The sequence below is a fragment of the Larus michahellis genome, chromosome 10 (assembly GCF_964199755.1).
Source record: "Larus michahellis chromosome 10, bLarMic1.1, whole genome shotgun sequence".
NCBI classification, from domain to species: domain Eukaryota; kingdom Metazoa; phylum Chordata; class Aves; order Charadriiformes; family Laridae; genus Larus; species Larus michahellis.
The window spans coordinates 20,150,855-20,175,908 of NC_133905.1; the positions used below are offsets into that span (position 1 = coordinate 20,150,855).

Sequence of the window (25,054 nt, forward strand, 5' to 3'; positions counted from 1 at the left end):
TAAAGGGCGGGTGTCCAGAGGAATGGGCCAGACTCTTTTCAGTGTTGCCCAGCGACAGGACAAGGGGCAACGGGCACAAACTGGAACACGGGAAATTCCACCTCCGCATGAGAAAAAACTTCTTTACTTTGAGAGTGCCAGGGCACTGGCACAGGCTGCCCAGAGCGGTGGTGGAGTCTCCTTCTCTGGAGATATTCCAAACCCGCCTGGAAGCGTTCCTGGGCACCCTGCTCTGGGTGAAGCTGCTTTGGCAGGGGGGCTGGATTAGATGATCTCCAGAGGTCTCTTCCAACCCATACCCTCCTGTCATTCTGTGAACAGGACCCCGAACTGGGCAGCAGGGAATGCCCTTTAGCTACTCTACAAGCAGCGCGCAAGGGTTCCACCTGAGGTGCCAGCCTGACCGTGGTGAGGTCGCAGCACAGGTCCCAGGGTAAACCAGAGCACAGAGCCGGCCTCATGGCAGGCCGCAGCGCGGCTCGGGGCGGCGCTTTCCCGCTCTTTTTTGTGCTCCCCGCCCCGCCCCGCCGCTGCTCCTCCCGCCGCCCGGCCGGCCCCCGCCCGCTCCGGGGAGCAGCGGCCGTCCTCTTGCGGCGTGGCGCCCTCGGCTTCCTCTGCGGCGGCCGGTGAGCGCGGGGCGGCGGCTGAGGGGTGGGGGATGTCCCGGCCCTCAAGGAGGGTTTGCGGGGTCCGGCGGCGCTTTCTGAGGCGGCTTTGGGGGTTCCTGCCGGCCTCCTCCGGGGCTGCGTCCCCCGGGAAGGCCCTACCGAAGCCTCCGGCGCTGGGGAGCCCTGGCTTCGAGCAGGGACTCCTCAGCCCAACTGCCGGCGAACGGTGGAGCGAGGGCCGACGCTGAGGCCGGGGCGTGGGGATTTGGGGGGCCCATGGCCACATGGCGGGGGGGGTTGGGGGAGGAAGGAGGAGGCAAATTGGGTTCCTTGGGAGAAAAGTTACGCTGAAAGTGAGGTAAGTTTGTGTTGATACCGGTGCGTGTTGTTAGGCAGCAGCAATTAGTGCCTCAGGAATGACTGCCTGGACCTGCCTAATGAGTGCTGTCTGCCGGTAAACCGAAGGTAAGACCACTGGGGGAGAAACGATGTACCATAAAGTGGCTGCCAGTCGCTCTTGGTGCCTCTCATTAAAAACCTTCACCTTTTTACCCCTGACACAGTAAATTTTAGCCTTTTAGGGCAAGATAATATAAATACTTAAGTGTTAAGTGATGATATTGCATAAACAGCACTGCTTATTTAAACTGATTTGGTAATGGAGTTCATATCAGATGCTAACATTGATAATTGGGGTTTTTTTCAGCAGCCCTATCTGTAGCTATCTTGTTATTGTGCTTAAAGGATGGGGCATGTGGTTATCCCTAGCTTTGTCATGTGATGAGAAAAAGCAGATGTGATCGTAGGTCAAGGCTCAGAAAAGGAGAAGCGCTCTTGGTATTGTGTGCATCAGTGGCGTCACTTCATCTGATGGGTCAAATTCCACACAGATGCGTGCAGGAAAGGTGAGTGGGATCTTTAGTGGATCTGCAAGAGGACATTTAACTTGGTCAGAGTAGTAAGGAAGGGTCACATTTTGTCAGGGCTGAGCTAAAGCATGGCTGAAATGGTCAGAGTTTTCCCTGTAAGTACTTTGAAGTGTGAGCACCAGAAAAAGGGTTCCTAAGCTGGTGATGGTGCTACAGCAGTAAAACTGTATGCAAGCTGGCCTTGAATAAATGGCGTTGGAAGTTAGATGTTTTCTTATTGGAATGGTTGTGGACTTTCAGTGGAAACAGTTCAGCAGCTCTGCTCTTAAGGTGGAAGTCGATCAGTTTGATAAAGGGTTTCTGTGGAATTGATTGTGTGAAATCATCGGGCTGCTGTTTGCAGGATAAGATGGACCCCTCAGTAGCAGGTGTACCAAAACAGGAGCTCATTTCTGCCTCCCTTAGCCCTTGCTTTGTGCTGGATTGGGTGTATGTACACTGGACCTGTTCTGAGGTGATTCAAATTATTAACCTGACAGCAAACCGACTGGGGAAAAAAGTCCCACAAGCCACTGGTTGATCTGCTGATGAGTCGAATCAGTTGAGGAAGAGTCTCACGGGTGCTACAGCTCATGGAAGAAGAGAGGAACAAAGTAGAGAGCCAAATTATTCTCTTTTGGTGTTCTTGGCCTTGGTTGGCTCAGCTCTGGCACCTGAGAACTGGCCTACACCTTTGGTTTCCTTTATTTTATTGTGCTACAGTAGTGCAATTGTGACGTGGAGGGAGCTTTTTTGTTGGTTGGTCTGTTTTGTTTGTAATTTCACAAGGTATTTTGGAATCGGTTTAGCTACCTACCATTTCCTTATTGCTGATACAGGAAGGAGACAGTTGTCAGGTGGCGTTACATGTCTGCAGAGGAAAAAATTGGTGAACCAGGCGTAAGGATGCGTAAACATAGTAGTAGAAGTGCTGGGGTATTGGTATTGATACAGAGGGTCCTCTTTGCTTGTGTTTAATGAACTGTCACATTTAACCCCTTAGAACATTATTTTGGGGTTTTTTTCTTTTTAATGTTGTCTGAAATATTCAGGTATGTCTTAGTGCCAGAGAGTCAAGACTGAGTTTTCAAAAGGCAAAATGAGTTCAAATACTCCAGGAAATACCCCTTACTTTTCTTCTCAGGGAACATGATTTGTTGTCTTTGCCTCTTCTTGTTTGCTTTCTCTGAGCAGCTGCACCTGAAGTAATTTGAGCTTCTCAAATGGAATCTGGTTTAGGAGCAAAATAGGGTGTGATCTTGTTTGTGTGATAGGAAGGAAAATGGGGACTAGAACACAGCTGAGTGCAGCATTTATCACTGAAAACTGTAATGATACTGTTGCTAAAGATTCTTCTTAGGAAATGCTTTTTGCTTAAGCTTTGAGAAGTATTTTTATGTGACAGTTGGAAGCTTTTAATGTGCTGTTCTTACGTTACAGTCATTCAGGCTTGAGAGGGCAAAGAGAGACAACATCTAGTACGTTGAGGAATGTGTCGGCCCAGTGCAATGCTGAAAAGCATGGGATGTCTCCTAAGAAACCCATCCTAGTACACAAACATCTCAGTTTTTCCTTATCATTGTAGCTGCACTAGTTGATGCTTGCAGTGGGAAGATGTCACTTGACTGATTTTAGTCCTAGGAATCTCTGGTTTATGCCGCCTCTGTTTTATGCCATGGATTAAGAGGATCAGGATTTTCTGCGAAGTGAACAAAGCCAAAGTAAGAACAACCAAGTCGGATGGAAATCCAAATCTACCGTGAACGCAGTTGTGTTGCATCTTTCGCATCAAATATCTAGGAAAATTTAACATTTTCTTCTAACTGATCCTAGGGCTTATGTGGATTTTTAACAGATCTGGCTAGTCACATTGCTTTTTGAGTCTTTACAGTAATTTGGTAGCTACTAGGAGAGGTACTGAAGAGAGTGTCACCAGACAGAGCATCTCATAAGTGTATTTGCATGCAGTTTTGTCCTTTACTTATATGTGAAAAGTTGGGAAGAGCTAGTTGATGAAGACCAGATACTTTGTGTGCAAGGAGTAAGTATTTACCTTTGCTGTACTCTAAAGGAAATAACTGGTTTTGTAAAATCTAACCAAAATAATTGAAACGTATTTAAATGTTAACCTAGGTGGGCTGGTCAGTATGAGAAGGAGACTTTATATGACTATTTCTTTAGTTACTAACTATTGGATTTTAACTTCTTTCAGGTTTGGGTGAGGATTGTCAGGCATATATTGATCATCATGGCAAGGCGCAATCTGTAAAATCCTGTCCCTACTACTGCTGTGGAAATTGCGTGATTCGTTACTGTTGCTCTAATGCGTTCTTAAAATTTGATGAAGAACAACAATTTCCATGTAATCTGCTTGATGGAAGGTAGGAGGCACACTGAATGTATACAGCAGGTTATAATTCTGTCATCAAATGACAAAAATACACAGCTTAATGATTAAAAACTTTCGAAGGGACCTTTGAGCTCTATATCTGGCTCTGTCAGGCTTCTAAGTTAATGCATGTAACTTTCCTGTAAAATAGGAACAATGAGGTGGACAAATTGATGCATGAACTGGTGTAGTGTTTTCTTGAGCATTTTCAAATACTTTTACCTTATTTAATTTTTCTTTGATGGTGACAACATTAATCTCTTTTTAGTGTCCGTTACCTTTCATAAGGATTTGGAACTTAATCAGGTACTTGAATATAAATTCAACTTTTGACATGCATTCTCTTAATACAGGACCTCTGACTCAAGCAACATGAATTCCATGCAGTTTTTTTCAGACCCTGATAATTACAGGACCTCTGTCTCAAGCAACGTTAATGACATGCAGTTTTTTTCAGACGCTGATGATTACATTTCTGGCCCCAGGTAAGCCATGCAAAGTCTCAGCTTTTAAAATTATATTTATTTAGAGGTTCTTCATTGTATAATCAATACATGCCAATAGAATAGGAAAATAGAAATACTTTTTTGTGTGTTAAGAATGTGCAGCGCTCAAACTCTGTGTACGTGTTGGAATATCTGAAGAAGCAGAGACACGAGAAAGAAGTGTTATCCTGTGGTTTAGACCATAACGATCCCTGTATGTAACAGTCTGTGTCCTCACTGCTGAACAGGAATTAGCACACTTGCTCTGGACCCTTCGATACTGATGGCTTAAGTCCATAGTGGCTGCTTTTGTTTGAAGAGTCTCCTTGGTTTTAGCATCTCTGGCACATAGAACAAGAAATATTGGTTAAAAACTGTTACAGTCTCAGGCAAAATAAATTCTTTTAAGTCTGTGCATCGCATTGGTGATGACAAGAGTCCTGCTGTAGAACGTTTCTGTTTTTCATAGCGTGGAAGGCCACAAAGAGGAGAAGGGTTAATTCCAAGCTGTGAATATTTGATACATCTGCACGCGTTTAAATAATTAATCCTCCAGCCACCCCGGACGGGGGGGGATTCGAACCCGTGGGAGGAGGAGCCCCCAGCCATGCTGCCACGCCTTTAAGGGGGCGAGGCGAGCGGCGTGACGCCAGCGGGGGCGGGCGTGGGGCGAGCGGCGGCGGCGAGCATGGGGTGAGTGGGGCCGGCGGGGCTGGGGAGGGGGCTCGGCCAGCCGGGGCAGGCGCCGACCCGCCGCATCGCCCCCGCCTCCCGGGGAGGGTGTGGGACGGCGGGTGCTGGGGGCTGTGCTCGTTCTCTGGCGCGGCGGAGGGGAGCAGCCCGCCTTGTGTCACCTATAGGAGCGTCTTTCCGCATCCTGCAGGCGGTGGGACGGCAGCCTCGCTGGAGGCGTAGGTGCGAGGGGGCGTAAGGGAACGTCTGGGATCCTCCGTCTCTTTTGACCCAATGGTCGCCCACAAGGAAAGGGGTGATATGACACGTGTTCCGGAGGAGGGGTGCCCCTTCCTCTCTGCTGGGCTGCAGGAGCTCTCTTGCCTATCTCCAAGTGCGTGGTTCAAGTATAGCAGGCGTGAGCCTCATCTTGCTATTTTCTGTTCGCTCTTGGTGCATTGTTAGTCACAAGATATGGGAAAAAAACCTTCCGTTTCCCATCTTTGGGGCTGCGGAGATCTTGAATCTGCCAAAGTAATAAAGGTTAAATATAAAGAATGCATTAAATATATTTTTTCCATGTCAGCAACCATAGTTATAAAAAAGCACAGAAAATGAAAGAATATGGTCTTTTAAGAAACAAACAAAACCAAAAAAACATGCAAAATTGTTTAAGGACGTGTAATCAAGGCCCACAGTTCACAAGGGTGCGTTTGTAAAGGACAGAAAATATTTAGGAAATGGCAACTAGGTTGCATTCTTTAGCTTTGTTTTCAGCTATGGAATGTCTAAAAAGAATCATTGATGTCTCACCTTGAGAAAATGGGTCATTAGTGACTTCTCTTTTTCCTTTCAGTTACATTACAGCTTTGAAAAACTAACGCCTGGTGCCAAAGGCCTAGACTTAACACCAAACTTCGTTTCTAGTTAGGCAATTTTAATAGAAAGGTGGTAATTATTCACAGGAATATCACCCTTGAAAAGCCACTTGGATGTGACTCCAGAGGAAAAAATCATATCCCCAGAACTTCCCAAAGTGATTAATGACTTTGGGTGCCTGATTTTTGGGTGTTTAAACATTAGGAGTGAAAGTGAGTAGGACTTCACATGACTGCAGTCAGTGGGACACCAGGTAGGTTTCAGTTTCATTACAGACTTTGTCCAGGTTTTTATGTGGTATGTGTTGGTTTTGGTTTTGTTTGTTGTTTTGTTATTTGTTTTAACCAAGCAGTAAGCTGTATTCCCTCTGGAAGAGTTGTCCCTGGTTTCTGCCTGCAAGGTGTGCTCCACCCTCTTGCTTCGTGCCAGTTTCTTTTAGAAGATTAATTTTACATCGTTTCTTGATGACTGTGTTTATTTAATACTTTACTGTGTGGAGAGGAGGGCTGATGTCAGTTGAGATATTTCTTTATATCTCCAGCAAGATGAGCGTAGTCTTTAAACAGTCAATTTAAACAGTCTTTACGCAGGAGGAGAGCCAACAAAGAACAGCTTCTTTAGTGCCCTGTTCTTTCTCTTGAGTTGCAAATGCTACCTTTGACACAAGGAAGAGATGATGGTTTCCTGGCATGAAGGGTCAGAAAGCATTTAGTTCCTCATTCTTGCGTCGAGCGTATTCCTAGTTCAAGTTACCACTCTGGCACGTTGCTCATAAATCGTGGCTTTTTAAGAGAATTTCACCTCTCTGAGGGCTTGTCACAAACTTCGTGTGGACTTGCCGCTGAGCTGAGTGAGCTGGGGTGTCTCACCTCCTGACGCAATTATGCTGTAATTCTGTGGACAGTGTTAGTGAAGGATTAGGGGTGATATGTATGTTCTTCCTGGTCTTGTTTAGCTGAGGAGTTTTTAGTTTGCTTGTGCTTTTGCTTTTTTTGCTGTGTTTATTCTGAGGTCTTCTGGAGAAGTGCAATCAAAGCACCAGGTTTTTTAGTAGGTTTCTTTTTATTAGTGTCCTTTAATGTTAATATGTTACAGTATTTAATATTGTGTATCGAGTGCTGTTCAGGCAGGGGGTGCAAGGCTCTTTGGGCAACCCTATTCAGTGCAGTTCACAGTGCAAGCAGTTCATGTCTTACAGTCTTCTGTTGGATGTTTTAAAGACAATAAATGACATTTCTTTGGAGTGTCTTAATAATTTACTTTCAAGTACTTGAGAGCATTCTGCTTCCCAGAACACTCCATTTAGAAGCAAATGTAAGCATTTTAGGAAAAGCAGAAAAGTCAGCGTTAACTCACATTCAGGCTTTTTCCGTTGTTGATCAACCCTTAAAAGATCATTCAGAGCTTCTGGGTCGGAGTCTTTATTTTCTTGCATGTAAGAAATTTCTACACAATTTCTTCTGCTAGTGCTAGCTCTGTGGTTTCTGCTAGTGAATGCATTGTGGCAAGGATTTACTGCTGGGAGGTGTTTCACTTTTTTTCCTTTTAATTGGATTACTGAATTTTCCCCTGCTGTGCTCTGGTTTCAAAGGTGGGTTGTGAGTAGTAATGTTAATTTAATTGTTTTTTCCCCTTTCATTCTGCAGTACATAGAAAGAAGCTGTGCAAAAAGCAGAGCAGTGATTCACTGGAACCGCGGTTGTCATAACTTGCATTGGTAACATGGTTATTTAGCCTTGGTATGCCAATTTTCCAATAGTGACCCTTACTGGAAAAGGAGATTAGATGACTCACATCCACAGTTCAACTAATTGTGAAGTATTTGAGTGTTTAAGGAGGTGGGTCAATTCAGAACATCTGTATCAGAGTTACAGAAGAAAATAATGTAGTTTGGGCAACTGATGTCCGTCTTTCTAAGCGGAAACAAAACTTCAAATTGTCTTTGTACACAGTTAATTGAACTCTGTTTCTGAATTAATTTCTGCCTTGAAGTTAGAGCAGGCTGGGTAACAGATTCAGTAATACTTGAGAAAAGGCGGTTCTTCCTTATGCGATGAGAAGAGGGAGGCAGAATGAGAGCCTTCCTGGGAAGCCTCAGCTGGCAGAGACAGGACAGCCTTGTTAGACTGAGGATGTGCTCATGCGGGGTTTGTGTTTCTTATGACATGGTTCTCCTTCTGTGAAATGGAGAAAATCCATGTTGTTCTGCCTACCTTTGGCTGAAATGCAGCATCTGCAATAGTCTGCTGCGTGCATAACTCGGCAAAACCAGTACATTTCTAACTGTGGAAGATGTAATTACCCTAATTTGCTGTCTCTCAATTTAGATGGTTTTAAGCATATGCTTTCTCCATAGACAAGGTAAAAAATACTGTGATGCTGATCTGTATCCCATTTCTCCTCCTCCTCCCCATCACTGTCAGGGACTTCAGTTCACACTTTACCATGTATTTGGATGCTCCAGCATCTATAATAGGTTGCCAATGATAAGAAAATAAATTAGGAAGATGATTCATTGGAAAAGAACTTCTAGAAATGTAAGCAGGTGCTAGTTAGTGAGCAGAGGATTTATTTTCCAGTACCAGTCCTCAATATTTTCTGTAATAAATTAGTTAAACTGCATGCAGAGCCCATTCTGTAAGGCTTGCATTCAGACACAGGCTAATCTCACCAAGGAATGTAAGCTTATTGTCTAGAAACAATTGAGATTTGGATTTGAAGTTATTTAAAAAATATGTTCTGTGCTTTTTACTAGTCTGAAAAGTAAATACAAGCTTGCACAATTTGTAATTGTAACTTGCATTGTAGAGCATTTGGCTTTATGTTCAGTGTATTCTCAGTGAAGAAGCTACTTAGAGCTGACAGCGCAGTTGTGAGTTGCCATTAATGATTTCTCAGCTGACTGCTGCAGGCAGCAGGCTTAATGGTTGTGAGTTCTATTTACTCTAAAACCAAGATGGAAGGAGAGATTGAAAAATGCTGTCCTGACTCAAGAGGCAGATGTGCATCGCTGGGTCAGCATGCTCTTCTAACTACTGAAGGCTGTTTCATGGCAAAAAACCCAAGAGAACCTGGCCTAAACTTGTAAAGACACAGCAAGATTAATCACTTGGATTACATTCAGGAGTTCATTTTTCTGTGGGTGTGTACTTCATTAACAGTATGTACTTACTAGGGTAGAGTGTTCCCTCTTCTAACTCTGTGGTCTTTGCTGTGCTTCTACACAGTGTAACTCTGAAAACACTAAATTTTTAACATACAAGGGTCCTGTAGCCTAAGAAACAGAATCCTTCCTTGAAAATGTGGTTAAAAGACCAGGAATGTTTAAACTTTCATAGATACTACTAAATAACATGTGGATTCCAAAGCTAGCTCCAGCTCTCCTGTTTCATATACTTCCATGCAATAGCTGCGGCCAGAGGTGTAGCCAGATGTATTTGCAACAGATTGTGTTGTAGATGTATTATGGGAGGAAGACAATAGATGTATTGTTATGGGAGGACAATGTCCTTAAATGGCCTAGCTTTTTAAAATTACAGTTGTAGTATCTTCTGTGAAATGAACAAATTACTAAATTCAGAAGACTTGCAATTGTGCCACGATTGGTCTTTTCACAAGGCTATTTTTATTGAAAATATTTTCTACCATTCATTTTTAATGTGGTAGTCCTCTCCATGTTTGCAAGCATGATCTCCAGAGCTCTCAGTTTCACTGGGGTGTAAATTTGAAAACCTGTACTTTTTTAAGTTAAGGAGGGAACCAGTTGCCAAAGTCACTTTTGTGACTTTTTTAATGAAGGTCTTGTTAATGATGAATACTGTTTAAAAGAAGTAGTGGTTGGCCCAATGTGACCTTTGCTGCAGAGGTCTGTTCTTATTTGTGCAGTGTTAAATTTCCCGTGATGGTCCTCATTGTGCTGGATGAGTAATACTTTTCCTGAAGAGAGGGGGAGTGAGGCAGCATGTCACTTCATAGTAGTATAGGATAATTGATTTACCTAATTTCAATTTTGCTCCTGTCTGAACACAGTGTTTCTAACTTCAGTGTATGTGATGACATATGGGTAATGTGGGTAGAGAAAAGGTGTGTTTCATGTAAGAGCTGGGTTACGTGGTGAGCAAAGGCGGTGGGTGTAACTTAGCCTAAACTTCCTGTGATTGCAGTTACAGTGGGTTTGGCAAGTCATGCACCATGTAGCAATTTGCCAGAAAAAGTCCTTTTTCTCAAATTTTATTTAAAACTTTAACTCTTTAGCCAAGTTAGTTTCTAATTAGTTGCTTAAATCTGCTTTCTAGAATTAGTATGGTATTGGCAGTAGCAAATTAATAGCAGTGCAGTTGTTTATGTGGGGGAAGTTTTCTGTGGTACTTTTTTTTTTTTTCCCCCCTGTTAAACTTGTCCTATTAATTCAGCTAACCATTTCAGAAAAATCCTTCCTATTACCATTATGTTGGTCCCAAATTTTAATTAGGGCAGGGGGTAACATCCTGTATCATTGAATTGGCACTCCAGCATGAAGAGGGGAACTGACTGACTTTGTTTGCCTTAAATATCTCTGCCTGTTATCTATCTACATTCTTTTTTTGTCACTAAAGGAACACTTTAAATCTGTTTTTCATCTGTAGAAGCAAGTGCTTTGTATTGTGTTTGAGAGCTGCTTTTATCCTGAGGGTCAAATGGACTTGTCTTAAATTGTCTTGTGACCTGCATGTAGCTGCCGTGTTAATTCTTGCAGTGTTGGTGAAAGACTTCAGTCCCTCTGGAGGCAGCTCTGACTTTTCCCCATCTTGTTGCTTGCGTATTTTTAATGTGCCAGTTACCTATAGCAGTTATTCTCAAATGTCTACAAAGTGTACAATAGTAGATTTCCTGGGAAACTTCCCTGGGAAATTGTATTTTTAGTATGCATTACAAAGGAACTTATGTCAATAGACTTATTTAGTACAAGTGAACTGTTTATAAACCAAGAAGAGATGTTTGTATACATCTTCCATAGTAACCTGTTGGATCTGGGTGTTGGATGTCTGAGTAAAACCACAAACTCCAGGAAGTTCCTTCCTAGCCACTTTCTCATATAGGCTGTTTAAGAACTTGTGCTAAACCTGTTACATGTTACTTAAAAAAAATTGAGAAGGTAGTCTCTTAAAAAAAGTAGTAATTAACTTACTTCCAGTAGGTCTTTGTGTATTAAATTAAAGTTTATTATTTGGGGCTTAAAGTAACCGACATCAGCTTCCTATTTGACCAAATAGAAAAAGGCCCCATTCAGTGCATATTTAGCAAACTTTTTCTCAAAAGACTCTTGCATTCTTTTTCTACAACACTTCTGCAGTTGCAGGGCTTCTTGGCTCACCATGGCGTTATTGTTGTTGCTTTTGTCTTGGTTCTCATGCCAGAGCTGGTTTGGCTGATGCTAGGCACCACGGGGCTGCGCTCAGCTATGTAGGTTTGCCCTGACTTTGGGGGTGTAGCTCAGGGTTGTTTAGATTGCAGGTAAGCAGAGGTGTCCCAGCGATTGTTTCGGGGCTTCTGCTGCAAACTTTCCTTCTTTTTGGGGGTACCCAGAAATAACTATGGAAAGTTGTGAGAAGCTTTAGTGGTTTTCAGTGGGAGTTATTAGTTTAGCTGTGTTAAAATAGGCTGGTCAGTCTATGAAGTGCTTAAAATCATGCTGATGTTTTCCTGTGAGTATTAACCTCACAACAGTTTGGTTTTTTTGTAATAGTAAATGTTTTTTTGAGTCTCTAGCCAAGTGGTTCTTATGTTTTGAATCTCCATGCTAAAATATTAAACTGAGGAAGTCTGTAAAGTTGTAAAAACTAATCCCTCTGAAAGACTCATGGGAAGTCTTGTTGCTTTTTCTTTAAAAAGAAAAAAATTATTCTTTATTTTCCTGCTAAGCTTTAGAGGTGGTATGTGGCATTGTATGGCTGTGACTAAAATGTTGGACTTAGGAAAGCATCTTAGTCTGGGGACTTGTTTGGTCATGCCTTATACCTGAGTCAGGGCAGGTCTGGAAGTTTACCATTCTGACACATTTCTGGGAACTCTGTCCTTTTCTGGAGCAGTAAGGAATGATATGTCTATAGTCAATTTTTTTTAGACTTTTAGAAATGGCCTAAATTATCTTCTGAAGTCTTTCCAGACCACCCTGTGTTACAGCCATAACTCAGTATTTGTAAATGTTTGTTTTTAAAAGCAGCCATGCTTTTGAAAAGGACCCTGCAAACGTGTTTCTTGTAGCATGGAACAAATCTTGGAATAGATTAAAACTTGCGAAATAAATAGGCTGCTTAAACTAATTTTTCAGAACTAAGTGATCTTGTTCATTTGGGTGTTTTTTCTTTTTTAAAGATAAAAGTTGCAGTGTGTCCCACTGTCATGAATGCATAGATATACAAAAACTTCCTTTACGGCAGGGCTTACAAAATGTTTCCAACTTAAGTGATTCAAACTATTAAGAAGGTTTAAAAATGTTACTGGAATTGAAACCTGGATATTTTAAAAGGCCTTAAATGCACTCAGAGAATTTTACATTTTTTTCCACTTGACAGTGTTTAAGATTGAGATCTCTGATATGAACAACTGCCTTGAGAATTAACTTCTGCAAATAGTACTATTTAGATCCTTGGTTTTATTCTCACATTTTAATAAGTCCATTGCATCTTGTTCAGTACCAAAAGGGGGTAAAACACGCACTAATCACATAACTCCCCTTATGTGAACTGACACATGTTTTCAATAATTAGAAAACTTGAAAGGTAAGGTGAGTCTGTGAGGAATGCTCACTACATTGGCAATTTAGTGCTTTCCCAAGGTGAGAGAATAGGGGTAGAATGGGAGTAGGAAGGAGAGAGGTGGTGGCAGGAAAGGGCAGGGAGTCGTCTCTTCATATTTACTTTCCCATGGATTTTATGAGAAGTTGCAATTTATCATTGCTGCAGTAAAACGGCCATTAGGTTTGGGTTTATTCTCAATTTTGTTTTCTATTAAATTATTGGCAAAAGTTAGCTTTTATGTGAAGAGAAAGAATCAGGAAATGGCAGTGAATGAGCTCAAGCTGTTTGTAACAGTGTGTGCTTTATTTAGAGACTATGGTATATATAATGTGGGAGTCTGGAAACCCATGTTCAAACTGACGCCAGCAGAGTGTTCTGATCTGGTTCTGTGATCACCCTAACTTCTGCACTCTGACGTTAGTTTGCAGAGTGTAGGGGGTAAGGTGTGGTTTGCTTGTTTGGTTTTTGTTTGATTTTTTTTTTTTCCCTTCGTTAACCATCCAGTGGAAGAATATTTAAGCTACAATCCCTCATGTCTGTTCTTTTTGATTTTCACATGTGAGGTCCTGCACATGGGTTGGAACAATCCCAAGCACAAATCCAGGCTGGGCAGAGAATAGATTGAGAGCAGCCCTGAGGAGAAGGACTTGGGGGTGCTGGTGGACGAGAAGCTCAACATGAGCCGGCAATGCGCACTTGCACCCCAGAAAGCCAACTGCATCCTGGGCTGCATGAAAAGCAGCGTGGCCAGCAGGTAGAGGGAGGTGATTCAGCCCCTCTACTCTGCTCTGGTGAGATCCCCCCCTGGAGTACTGTGTGCCGCTCTGGAGCCCCCAACATCAGAAGGACATGGACCTGTTGGAACGGGTCCAGTGGAGGGCCACGAAGATGGTCAGAGGGCTGGAGCGCCTCTGCTATGAGGACAGACTGAGAGAGTTGGGGGTGTTCAGCCTGGAGAAGAGAAGGCTCCGTTGGAGACCTTATGGCAGCCTTCCAGTACCTAAAGGGTGCCTACAGGAAAGCTGGGGAGGGACTCTGGATCAGGGGGTGTAATGACAGGACGAGGGGTAAGGGTTTCAAACTGAAAGAGGGTAGATTTAGATTGGATATTAGGAAGAAAATCTTTGGTGTGAGGGTGGTGAGCCCCTCGCCCAGGTTGCCCAGAGAAGCTGTGGCTGCCCCATCCCTGGAGGTGTTCAAGGCCAGGTTGGATGAGGCTTTGAGCAGCCTGGTCTAGTGGGAGGTGTCCCTGCCCAGGGCGGGGGGCTTGGAACTAGATGGTCTTTAAGGTCCCTTCCAACTCTAACCGTTCTATGATACGATTCTGTGATTTATGTATAATGCTAACAGTTGGTAATAATCATTTCATAACCATTAATTATCCTTTAATTATCATATAATTATCATTTAATGTGAATATATTTTTTCCACATATTTTCAGAGTCCTTTTAAACAGATTCATAAAGTGAAAGCAATTAAATGACGCAATTGTTTTGTTTAAGAAAGGAGTATAGGCTTTCTGGAGTTAGCACACCACAAGAGAGTCTTTATACAATATCTGGAATATCATATCTCCTGAAGCTGAGACAATTCTCTGAGTAAAGTATGCTGAGCACCATTCTGGCCTCACTTACGTAACATCGTCTATTGCTGGTAGCCTTCCTGTACTTTTTTCAGTAGTTTTACTAGTGGGATTTCTTCAGTAGTTTTACTCGTGGGATATTACTGAATGTTCAGAAAAAAGTGCTCAGGGCAGTACTCCTTATGCAGGGAAAGGACAGACATTATTACATTAAGGTAGAGCCTGACCATTCATATATTCCAAAGGAGTATTGCTAGTTTTGATTATCAATAGAAATTGTTAGAAAAAAGTACTTCTGAAGAGCTCTGCTGTTGAAAGAGGGTGTTGATGCAGCACACTGCAAGTTGGTAGCACGTACTGTTTTGTTTTCGTAAGTGTCGTGCTACCTTCTGCTCTTTCAAGTCATTAGTTCTGCATGAGCCCAAGCACTGGCAGGAACATTATGCTTCTGGTGTAAATTGGGTGATAAAAATGCCTGCAGTAATCCGCTTGTGTACACTCCTTAGAAAACTCTGGGTAGAGCTAACTCCTGTCTGTTGTTTCTCTCACTGGGCTGTTTCTGAAGGCTTATAATTTTGGTCTGTAGTGATGACATGGTACTTCAGTGGGTAGAACTGAATCACAGTGTTTACACAGACAGACACACACACAGAACCGCACCTTAAAGTGTCTATGCCTGACACACCTATACTTTAAATACGTGTCTCCATTTAGTCTTTAAAAGATCTGTGCAAAATTGCCATCATGCCGTGGTTGTGTCATTTTAGCAGAGACACAGACAAATGATGAAGATGCACAGGGTGTCTCTAACAACTTGGTGAAAATAAGGATATGGTGGGGTTTTATTCCCTGAGCTTTGCTTTTGTCACTTTCCTTATTAGAGACAGTAAATAGGCAATGAGATATGTGCTTCAGCGAGCAGACAACTTCATTACAAGTAAGTAAGTGGAGCCCATGCTTCAAATTGCCCAGCGTTTATCTGTTGGTGGCCATCTTGGTTGCATCTTGGCTGCAGATGGGGTTGTGCTGTTTTTTCTCTTGTCATATCAGAACTGAATGTGGTCGTGAAAGATAAGGGCTCTCTGCCAGTTTCCTGCTGTGCTAGCTTATTTATGATGAGTAGATGTTTCTCCACTTTGTCTGTTTTCTCCATTTTTTATCTTTGTTTGATTTTGCCCAGCTTTTGCTAAAGTTCAAAGAGGTTCATTGTCGGTAGAAGTGAAGAATTCTAATTGTCTTTGTCAGGCCTAATCTCTTTCCTTGACGCAAGAATTTCTTTCCTTGGCGTAGGTCACTAGCAAAAAACCTTTTTCCTTCTTTACTGGGGAAAAAGCCCAAGGAAGAACCTAGAAGACTCTTTTCCTTTGTTGTCCCTGCTAATGCTGTTTGGTAATAATTGTGTGTAATGGAAATGTTAAGTTCCCTAGTGGGAGAACTTTCTCAGGGTTGATACAGAAGTGGGAACAAGAGGAAGGAAAATGCTGATGGCACTCCACAAGTAACAGTAATTGCAGTTAATGTTTGTTGTCATGCCGTTTCTAGAGGTGTTCATAGTTTGTCACAGGCATTCATGCTGTTTCTTGTGAACATTGCAATCAAGATGGTCAAGCCTAATGTATGAATCCATTGTACAGACTTCTCTCTTTTTCTTCTCCAGTGTATGTATGAATTTATCTAATGAGTATCTAGTAAGGACCCTGTGTAATTAATCCAAATCCACAGGTTGCTCTTAAATCTAATGCATTTCCACATGCACAAGTATTCAGCTTGTGTTCTAACTTGATGTATGTTTGCTGCTGGCCTCAAGGACAGGAGGCAGCCTGTGTTTCAGGATGTGGTATCATTGTGCATGTTTATCTCCCTTTTTTCTTCTCTCTTCCCACCCCTCCCCTCATCCTCCCCGAAATTGCATTTGTATCTTCTTTTTTATATCAGGCTTGAAAGAAATGTGATTTTTGGATGGAGATGAGCTTGCTGTGAACGTAACTGTGCTGAAGCGAAACTAATGCTTGTGAGGAGGATGGGAGGAGCACTTAAAAGCGCCATGGTTAGGAAAGCACTTGTGTGTGCAAGTCAGCATGGGAAAAACATTCTGTAAACATGCAAATGAATGTGACAAAGCATGCATGCATCCATCTTTACATTTTGCAGCTGTGTTGCACTCACTGGTTTGCTTTCCTGGCAGTGTTTCTGACATGGCTTCTGTGACTTCAGGAGGCTGCAGCAGCTTCTGCTTCCTGTTTCCCACGGAAATGCATAGGTGCAGTGACTGTGTAGGCGATCCACAGTATTAGATTTAGAACTTGAGACGTAAATCCATAGCGTTATATTTAGTACTTCACAAAATCAGTGCACAAGTTAGATACAGTTACAGTAAGATAAAATTGTTGCTCAGATTCTTGAAAGAGATTTGACCCAAGCTTTTTTCTTCTAGCTCTTGCAGAAACAGAATAAAATCGATGGAACCTCTCTTGGGGGGGTAGGGGGGGAAATACATTTTAAATTGAGCCTGGTTTATTTGTCAATGCTTATATTCAGTGTCCCACTTGCTGAGGGTTAAGTTGCTCTAGAAGACTGAGGTGAAGTCTTCCAAATTTGGGCTAGGGATGGAGCACTTTGCATATTTATTTTTTTTTTTTGGTCATCAATTTAACCTTCCAGTGTCATTGATACTCAAAAACAATTTTCACATTTGATGGATGTTTGGTAGCCAAGCGAAAATTGCTGGAGGTTGTGGAGATGTGTCATGCTGTTTAGAGGAAACTGAGCAGGAAAAAAACCAGAGTTCTGTAGCCAAAATCTCCGTGAAGAAGCAAAAACAGGATGGATATAAAACCAGCTCTCTACTCGTTATTTTAGAGCCTGTTGTTCATTAAAACTGACTTCCTGCAATTGTTCCCAAAACTGATACATGGTGCATTTTTTAAGAAATAAGAATGCTGGAGACTTTGGCTTCTGTGGAAGAAGGGTTTTATTAATTTCAGACAGCAGGAAATGGGTCATGTGAATTAACACTTAAAAGTGAATTGTCACTGGGCATTTAATGCTTTACAGTGTTACTTTTTCTTCCCTGTGTGGTAAACACAACTTATAAACAGTTGTTTCCGGAAGCTTTACATCTGCCTCCATCATTTGGTACTCATCACAGAGATAAAGCTGGTGTTAATCTTTGGCCTTTCCATACTAGGTTTTGGTGGTTTAGGCAGTGTTTCTGTCTCTTGTAGTGTAGCATAACATACTTGCTGTTGCTGTAAAGTTGACAGAATTTCAGATCTTCCAAGCCATGTGAAATGTGACTTCTAAAACAACTGTTTACAAATGCCAAGAATCTGCAGCGTGGAGGGGTCTGCTTGGTACTGAGATTGTCCCGAGATTGGGCCTGGGAGGTCTTAACAAATGTGCAATAACCTTGCTGTCACTGCGAAGCCTGGAGTGCTTCATTTCAGACATGCCTGCCTGTATGTTCATAGCAGTCAAGTAATGCTTGGAAAATTAAGTCATCATGCTAGTGATTTTGAAACCTTATCACGGTAACCTTTTGGAATACGTAAAGGGACACACAGTTGCACTAAAATATCAAGAATCACAGTCACACTAAAATGAGAGGGACCAAACACTCATGTTGGGTTCGTTCCATGCACAAGGGAGTGCGCTCCATGATAGGGATTGGTCAGCTTCCACTGGCCAGTTCTTCCAATTTCTTATTCAAATGCATGAACGAGTAAAAGCAACAGATTGGAGGAGGAGCAATGTGTTTGGTACAGTACGTTAGGTTAGGTTAAAGAGTAATAAATTTGTATGAAAGACTCTTACTACTTCTGGTGGTATCTTTCTTGCAGTTTTGGAACCCTTGTTGCGATTGGAGTTACTGTTTGTGCGGTGATTGTAATTACTATTATTCTATGCCTCACCTGTTCATGTTGCTGTTTGTATAAAGCATGTCGAAGACCACGCCGTAAGTACCTGTATATTTATCTTTTTCACATCTTTGAACGAGACTTTCCTCCCACACACACCCCCCCCCACCCGAAAATCATGTTCCTATAAAAGGAGAAATAATCTTGCCTTACCTCTCTGCTACAGAAGTTGCAATACCTAAATACAATTATTTAAGCTGCTTTAGAATGTGAAGATGCAGAGAGATGTTTTGGAATAATTTCTAAGTGTTTAGAAATTATCTTTCCCCTCCTGCCATGTGTGCATTTGGGGAGTTTCTGGGGTTGTAGTGTGGATTTTTGTTTGTTTGTTTTGCCTTCTGTTTGGTTTTTTTTGTTTAGGTAAGCAGGGGATAGAATGAAATTATAAATTTTTCCCAGTTTTCTTAAAAATATACTTGAAAAATACACCAAAGGCCCAGGACTGCAACAGTACAATCTTGAGCAAAGCCTATAATTGTAGCATAAAGAAGAAGGAAATTTTGAAAACAAATTATTGCAGTGTATTAGAAAGTGTTAATATTCCCTTATACCAGTAAAAGATGTGAACCAATAATGCAACGTCAGCTCCTACAAAAATCAATGAGTTAATGTATATTTGCCTTTCTACCTGTTATTTGGAGAAAGATGTACTAACACATGTATGCATTGGTGTGTAGACAACATACAAAAGGAAACTCATTTGGGCAATCATGGTAGGAAGCTCCTTACCAAATAAAGGAGATCTTTATCACCTTAATCCTTAAAAGCAGATCACATTTAAAAATAAGCAGGTTTTCCAGTCTCATTCCAAATGATAGGTAATTTGGCTGCCAGGACTGAGTTCCTGGTTCCTGAAGAGTTCAAGAAAAAAATTCTTTGTTCTCTGTGGCTGAGAAACAAGGAGATAAGTTGGCTGCTCTCCCAGTATGTGAAGGCTCTCATTACCACTGAGATCAATGGAAGTATATTTTGAGGCCTACATTTCTAAATCTTTCGTGGACCTTCAAAAAGAAAATTACAGAGATTTTGAAGAAACTGATCTTAAGAGAGAATATTTTTTACTCTACTGTTGTTGGCTGTCCCAGGTGATCTCCTAGAACCATCAGCACTAACCGTGTTCCTTTTTTCTTGTTTGCAGCTGTTGTGACCACCACTACTTCCACTACAGTGGTTCACTCTCCCTATCCCCAACAACAAGGAGTGCCACCCAGCTACCCAGTAGCCCCATATCAAGGATATCAGCCTGTGGCTATCCAGCCACAACCGGGAATGCCAGTAGCACCATACCCTGTACAGTATCCTCCACCTTATCCCATGCAGCCATCAGGACCCCCAGCTTATCATGAAACAGTGGCAGGTGAGGCAAGGCTGAGTGTTTCTTCATCTCTTAAATAGCTAAAGAGACAGTTGTGTTGTAGCCAATCTTGTATTATTTACATTTTTTATTTTCTATGACTATGTTGATGTAAATGTAAACAAATATGTAAAGTTCAAGTGATGGTGGATGCTGTAATTGACCATTACTGAAGTTTCCCCATCACCATTTCGATGTTAAGCATTGCAAGAGGAGATGTAGCTGGACCTATATTCACAAAGTTTGGTGGTTTGTGGGACTGTCGGTGGATCTAGTAGAATGTTTTACTAATTCATTTGAAATTTCATATTAAACTCAAAGTCCAGTTAACATAGGTATAGTAGTTCAGTGTTTCTACATACCCTTTCTAATACTGTATTTGCTAGATGCTTTAATCTCTACACAGGTGGCTTTTTCTAGTAGTTCATCACTATGTTTGTAGAATAACAAGCCTCTGATTGACTTCAGACAAGTTTGCCGGTGACTAGCAGTTAGAATTATCAGAATCTTTTTTTCTTCTGCTTTCCTTCCTTCACAGCATTGTTTTCGTGCACCTTTATTATTATTGTTACTAATTCCTGCTTCTTCTGGTAATAGCTGTTCTCTGAACAAATGGCTCCTGGCTCTTCAGAGGGGCCAGAACTAGACTGTTATCTGTCCTAGGATCTTCAAACCCTCTTACAAACCACACTGTTCATTCTTCTAAGTAACGAGCAAAGTATAGCCCTGAGTAGTAGATAATGCCCTTAGAAAGTAACTCTCTTGTGACAACTCAAATATAAAATGGCTGTTCATGGTCTTAAGCATTTGCAGATCAGTTAGAAATTGTACATTAACAATGTGCAAACCAGCCCCACCTGTAAAAACACTGACTTGGCAGGCCCTGTTGTTATCTCTGAAGAAGCTGTGGGTTTTATGGGATTATCCCAAAGTTCTTTGGTTTCATCTTTATCATGCGAGGGAGCCAATAAACTGGTCATCTTGCTTCTCCTGCTCTCTGGTTTCTCAAACTGTTGCTGGCTTGTTAGTTCTTAAAATACTTTTTTTCTGGGAAAAATATTGCCAGCTGAGAAATGCCTCAAAATGAGAGCTCTTTCCTTTATTTCCTTTATTTTTCTTATTAACCAAGGGGCATTCTCTTAATTAGTTTGCATGCAAGGGAGGGAATACCTGCTCTGTCATACAGGAGCCAAACCCACTCACTTTACAAGATCAGCAAAAGATAACCACACTTGTACGTTCAGGGATCCGATCAGGTGCTGTGTTGTTTGAACTAACTTTATGCTATTTGACAGATCTGAAAATGAAGAAGCCACTTGAGAGCAGCTTGTCTCAGAATACTAGAAAATAGGGTATCTTCTGAGTGATATACACCCAGTATATATATGTCAAACTCTTTAACGTGCTTGGTAGTGGTGGGATACTTTTTTCTCTTTTATTTTAATTTTTTAATTAACTCTGTGACACTTACCAGGAAAGCATTATCCCTGAAGGAATCCTAAGATGCTTTCTCTAGTCCTCTTGCCCAGTGGTTTATTTTTACTTCCTGACATACTATCAGGTATATCCTCGTGTGTGTTCATCTCTGACTTCCACTGGCTATTTGTTTGTAGCAGATCCGTTCTTTTTTTTTTTTTTTAAACTACATTCTCTCTTTAAGGCTAACCATGTGCTTGTGGCTACCATAATACACATGTACACTCAAGCATCAAAAAAACCCCACAAGAACAAAGGTGTTTGTGATATTACTTATGAAATGTGGATGCATTACAAGTTGTCACAAACTGATCTCGAGTCCAGTTAAGATGCTAGGCAAGTGGAACCTCCTAACTATGTGCTCAAAACAGAGTTGCCAGTGTAGATGTAGAATTCAGAATGTAAACTTTACAAATCTGGTTTTTCGTTTGTTTTGCTTTTGCAGCTGGTGCTGGAGCACCTTACCCAGTCAGCCAGCCGCCTTACAACCCTGCTTATGTGGATCCTCAGAAACCCACCTATTGAAAAGATCTTCTGCTGTCCTTCTGCATACAAAACTTTTTAAAGTATAATTTGTGCTGTTTACACTGTGCAAGTATAGTATATTTTTCTGGAAGACAGCAATCTTTTGTCCAAGTAAAATGAAAGTTAGTTCATTATATTCTTTTTAAATGCTTTGAGTATGAGGAAGGAGTATTTTTCTTGCAGAAGTTGTTACTGTATACCTCAAGCAAATCCAAAAAGAGATATTTTTTTTCTATATACAATGAGAAAAGCATGAAGAAGGAATACTTCAGAAATAAGAACCACAATAACATTTGCTGTGCAATAATTTTGAAAGGAATGGTCTAATATGAGCATTATCAAACACCCAAAGCTGTAGCAATCTTTTGCACAGTATTAAAACATAAAAACTTAATCTCCAAGAAACTACCTGATACATGTTATGTATGTTCTGCATGTTTTAATGCTACTATTATTACTGTAGGTAAGCTACAATGTAATACATTTCATTTACCATTCAAAAGGGAATTTTCCTTTTTTGAAGCACATTTGCCTTCAGTAGAGGATAGCAAACTACGTTTAATTGTGTTTGGACAGGTTGCATTTTTCAGTGCTAAATAGTATGAGTTGATAATTTCCTATTTTCTTCCCCAGTTTTAAGGCTTAAGAGCTGTGCCTTCATTGGGTGTTTCCTCAGGCCATCTTCATTTATAGCTGGAAACTAACAACAAAACCGAACTGTCTGCCACTTAATAGAACAAATAGATCAAAAGCTGAAAGCCTGAGAATTCTTCATAAAAATTATTGGACAAATATTTGTTGTCCGGGTATTATTGGACAAGCTTACTTAAGTCATGTCTTGTTTATATGTTTGGAAGGAAAATTAGCACCTTAATCATGTGTTACACAGAAGTACCTGCCAGTGTTCAGCCCTGTCTCATCATAAGGGAAGGAATTTATTTTACAACAGAGATGGGGTGTCAAATAGATCAGGGGTTTAAAATGCTTAAGAGTTTGTCGCTGTCTATCTGTAGTGGGAACTGTAGACGGCAGGAACCAAGGATGACAGATCTTTATAAACTCAGTCTGCATTTGAAAAGTACTATACAGGGGTGGGGATAAGAAATCCCAGCCCAACACAGTAGAGATTAAACCTGCCTTCTGTCTTCAACATTCCCATAAAGCTGAGCAGAAAATGAGAAGTCAGGGAAAGGAGTGGTAGGATTTGTTCACACAAGGTAATGTATATTCAAGAAGGCAGTGCTTGCAGTCATGAAGCCTCTTGAGACATCCTCATGACTGTTACTGGTGTTTGCAAGGTTTTTGGCTCTATACTCCTTCTATTGATAAGTGAATCACAATTATATTTTTTTCTTAGTATCCTCTACAATTTTATCTTTTCTAACATCGAAATACAATTTGTTATTCCTCAGTAGAGCTATCTAGTCTGTGGTATGTATCTCTGTGACATAGTTAGCGAAATAATTTTGACATATCTCATACACTGATTTACTTTTCTAGAGAGGCCATTAAGCCATTTTTCATGTGATTCTATTTAGGGTATATTACTGTTTGAAAAACATTGATGGTGGCATTGTTTTACCTCATATGATTGATGGAAACTGCTGCTGTCAAAGGCAGTCTTATTTCTCTTCCTGATTTTTTAATCTATTTCTGGGTTGTTCCAATTTTTAATTTTTTTTCAAGAAAGTCTTCAGGGCATTTCAGAAGAAACCTGTATAAAGTTTTTAGCATTGGGATTCATGACAACCCATGCCCTTCTGTTACACCTCTCCAAGAGTGTTGAAGTTAATAGCATGAAATGGTGCCAAGAGGCACTCACAGAGCACGTACACCCTGTATCTGTGTGTTCCTCCTCTTTCCTGCCTTATAAGCCCAGAAATCGGACAATGCTTTGTTACGCTGTCAGGAGTTATGTGAGAACAACCGAAAATGGACAGTGTCTCCTGTATTGACACTGAAGTGTTTTCCTAGAAATCTGGAATTTTTATGTGCGGGAGGGCACTGAATAACTGCAGAAATAATTCTCTCGCTATAGATCCTACCCCTCTGTGTTTATTCATATAGAAGGAGGGCAGAGACTATTCCAGCACCTTTCTTAGCCATCTGCTGGGATGGAGTCTGGCCAGTGAGATGCAGCTGGTGAGTACTGCTGCCGTGCAGCTCTCAGAGCACAGGTGTCCTAGTGTTAGGCTTCATGAGGGTGTTCCTCTGCCCCGCTCTTTCTTTCCTCCATCTGGTGATACAAAGTGTATGGCTCCTGGCAGTGTCAGTAGGGTTATGTTTTGGTTATGAAAGAAAAATCTGCAATTTCATGAGAAGTTGGCTCAGTCATCTGCCATCAGCCCTAAGGAAAAGATAGTAGAAAGGTAAAGGTGGCAGCAATAACAGAGGTCCCCAAATCTGAAGTTTTGGTGTAGATGTGCAGACCAAATAAATTGCCCTGAACATCAGTGTATGGTGGGAGGAGATGAGGGATAGGGTTAAGGAGCCTGAAAATGTACACCTTTCGTTCAGTGAACATATGCTAATAACTATATACAAGTGAAGAGATGAATCGTTAATATACAAGGAACTACTTTAGCAGGATTACTACTTCAGTTACAAAACTTGTTGAAAGAAAAGGGTCCACTTACCTCACTTCATAATTGGAGCGCTTACTCAGATCTTTTCTTATTTTTAGTATATTAATCATCATTAACAATAAGGGGTAGGACCAAATTTTATTCAGTTGTCGCCGTGCACCCGTTGAAACTTGTTTTTGTGTAGTTAAGAGAATGGGATGATTACAGAAAAGATGGAGAAGTTGATCCATAAACTTTTAGTTTAAGCACTGCTGATGTGTCAGTCCGAGTTGCTGTTGCCTTCACATCAAACTAGTTACCCACAGTGCTGCAGGGGAGGCAGAATGGAATATAAAATATAAAGTGTTGAAAGAGTATATGTTCATTTTTGTAATTCTGTAAGTGCCTTTGTTTCAGAAATGTTTTGTGAAATTAAACACCGTAGAATATTATGTTGTACTGAAATTACTAGATAATTATTGTTGATTTTATTACATACTGTAACCTAGCTTTGTATGTTGTTGGTAGTTTACATGTAAGTATTCAAAAGAAATGGCATAAACTCTATGCACCTTTGTAATAAATGCAGTGTTTGAAGTATATTCTATCAATTTTGTTTTCTTAGCCTCAATTTAAGTATTATGTAGGAGTGCATTTGCAAATCTACGTATGACTTCATTGTGTTTGTCAGCTAGTGTTACCAAGTGTACTTTAATTCACCTTGTATCACGAATAGCACTTTTGGTAGTGGAGACTGAAGCCTAATCAAAATTACAGGTCACAACATAAAGCAAGGACAATATAAGCATACCCTGGCAGTATGCTTCAGAGCTAACCCAAAAGGATCGCTTCTAAGGCCTCGTCTAGCCTAAGGAGTCAATTAAATGCATGAAGTTTGAATGCATTAGGTAACAAA

At 41.2% G+C, this 25,054-nt stretch overlaps 1 protein-coding gene across 3 annotated transcripts; it reads left to right on the top strand.

The window, feature by feature from the left end:
* The first annotated feature begins 535 nt into the window (after positions 1–535).
* On the top strand, positions 536–24,738 carry SHISA5 (shisa family member 5). Of its 3 annotated transcripts, none has more exons than XM_074603294.1 (6): positions 536–626; positions 3,729–3,897; positions 4,259–4,390; positions 18,142–18,257; positions 19,358–19,576; positions 21,495–24,738. In XM_074603294.1, exons 3-6 carry the CDS (start codon positions 4,278–4,280, stop codon positions 21,572–21,574), a joined length of 528 nt encoding a protein of 175 aa, XP_074459395.1. In that variant the 5' UTR covers positions 536–626; positions 3,729–3,897; positions 4,259–4,277; the 3' UTR covers positions 21,575–24,738. The 3 variants fall into 3 exon arrangements, with proteins under 3 accessions (XP_074459395.1, XP_074459396.1, XP_074459397.1); XM_074603295.1 differs by lacking the exon at positions 536–626 and adding an exon at positions 942–1,073; XM_074603296.1 differs by lacking the exons at positions 536–626; positions 3,729–3,897; positions 4,259–4,390 and adding an exon at positions 5,041–5,083.
* Positions 24,739–25,054: the final 316 nt, after the last annotated feature.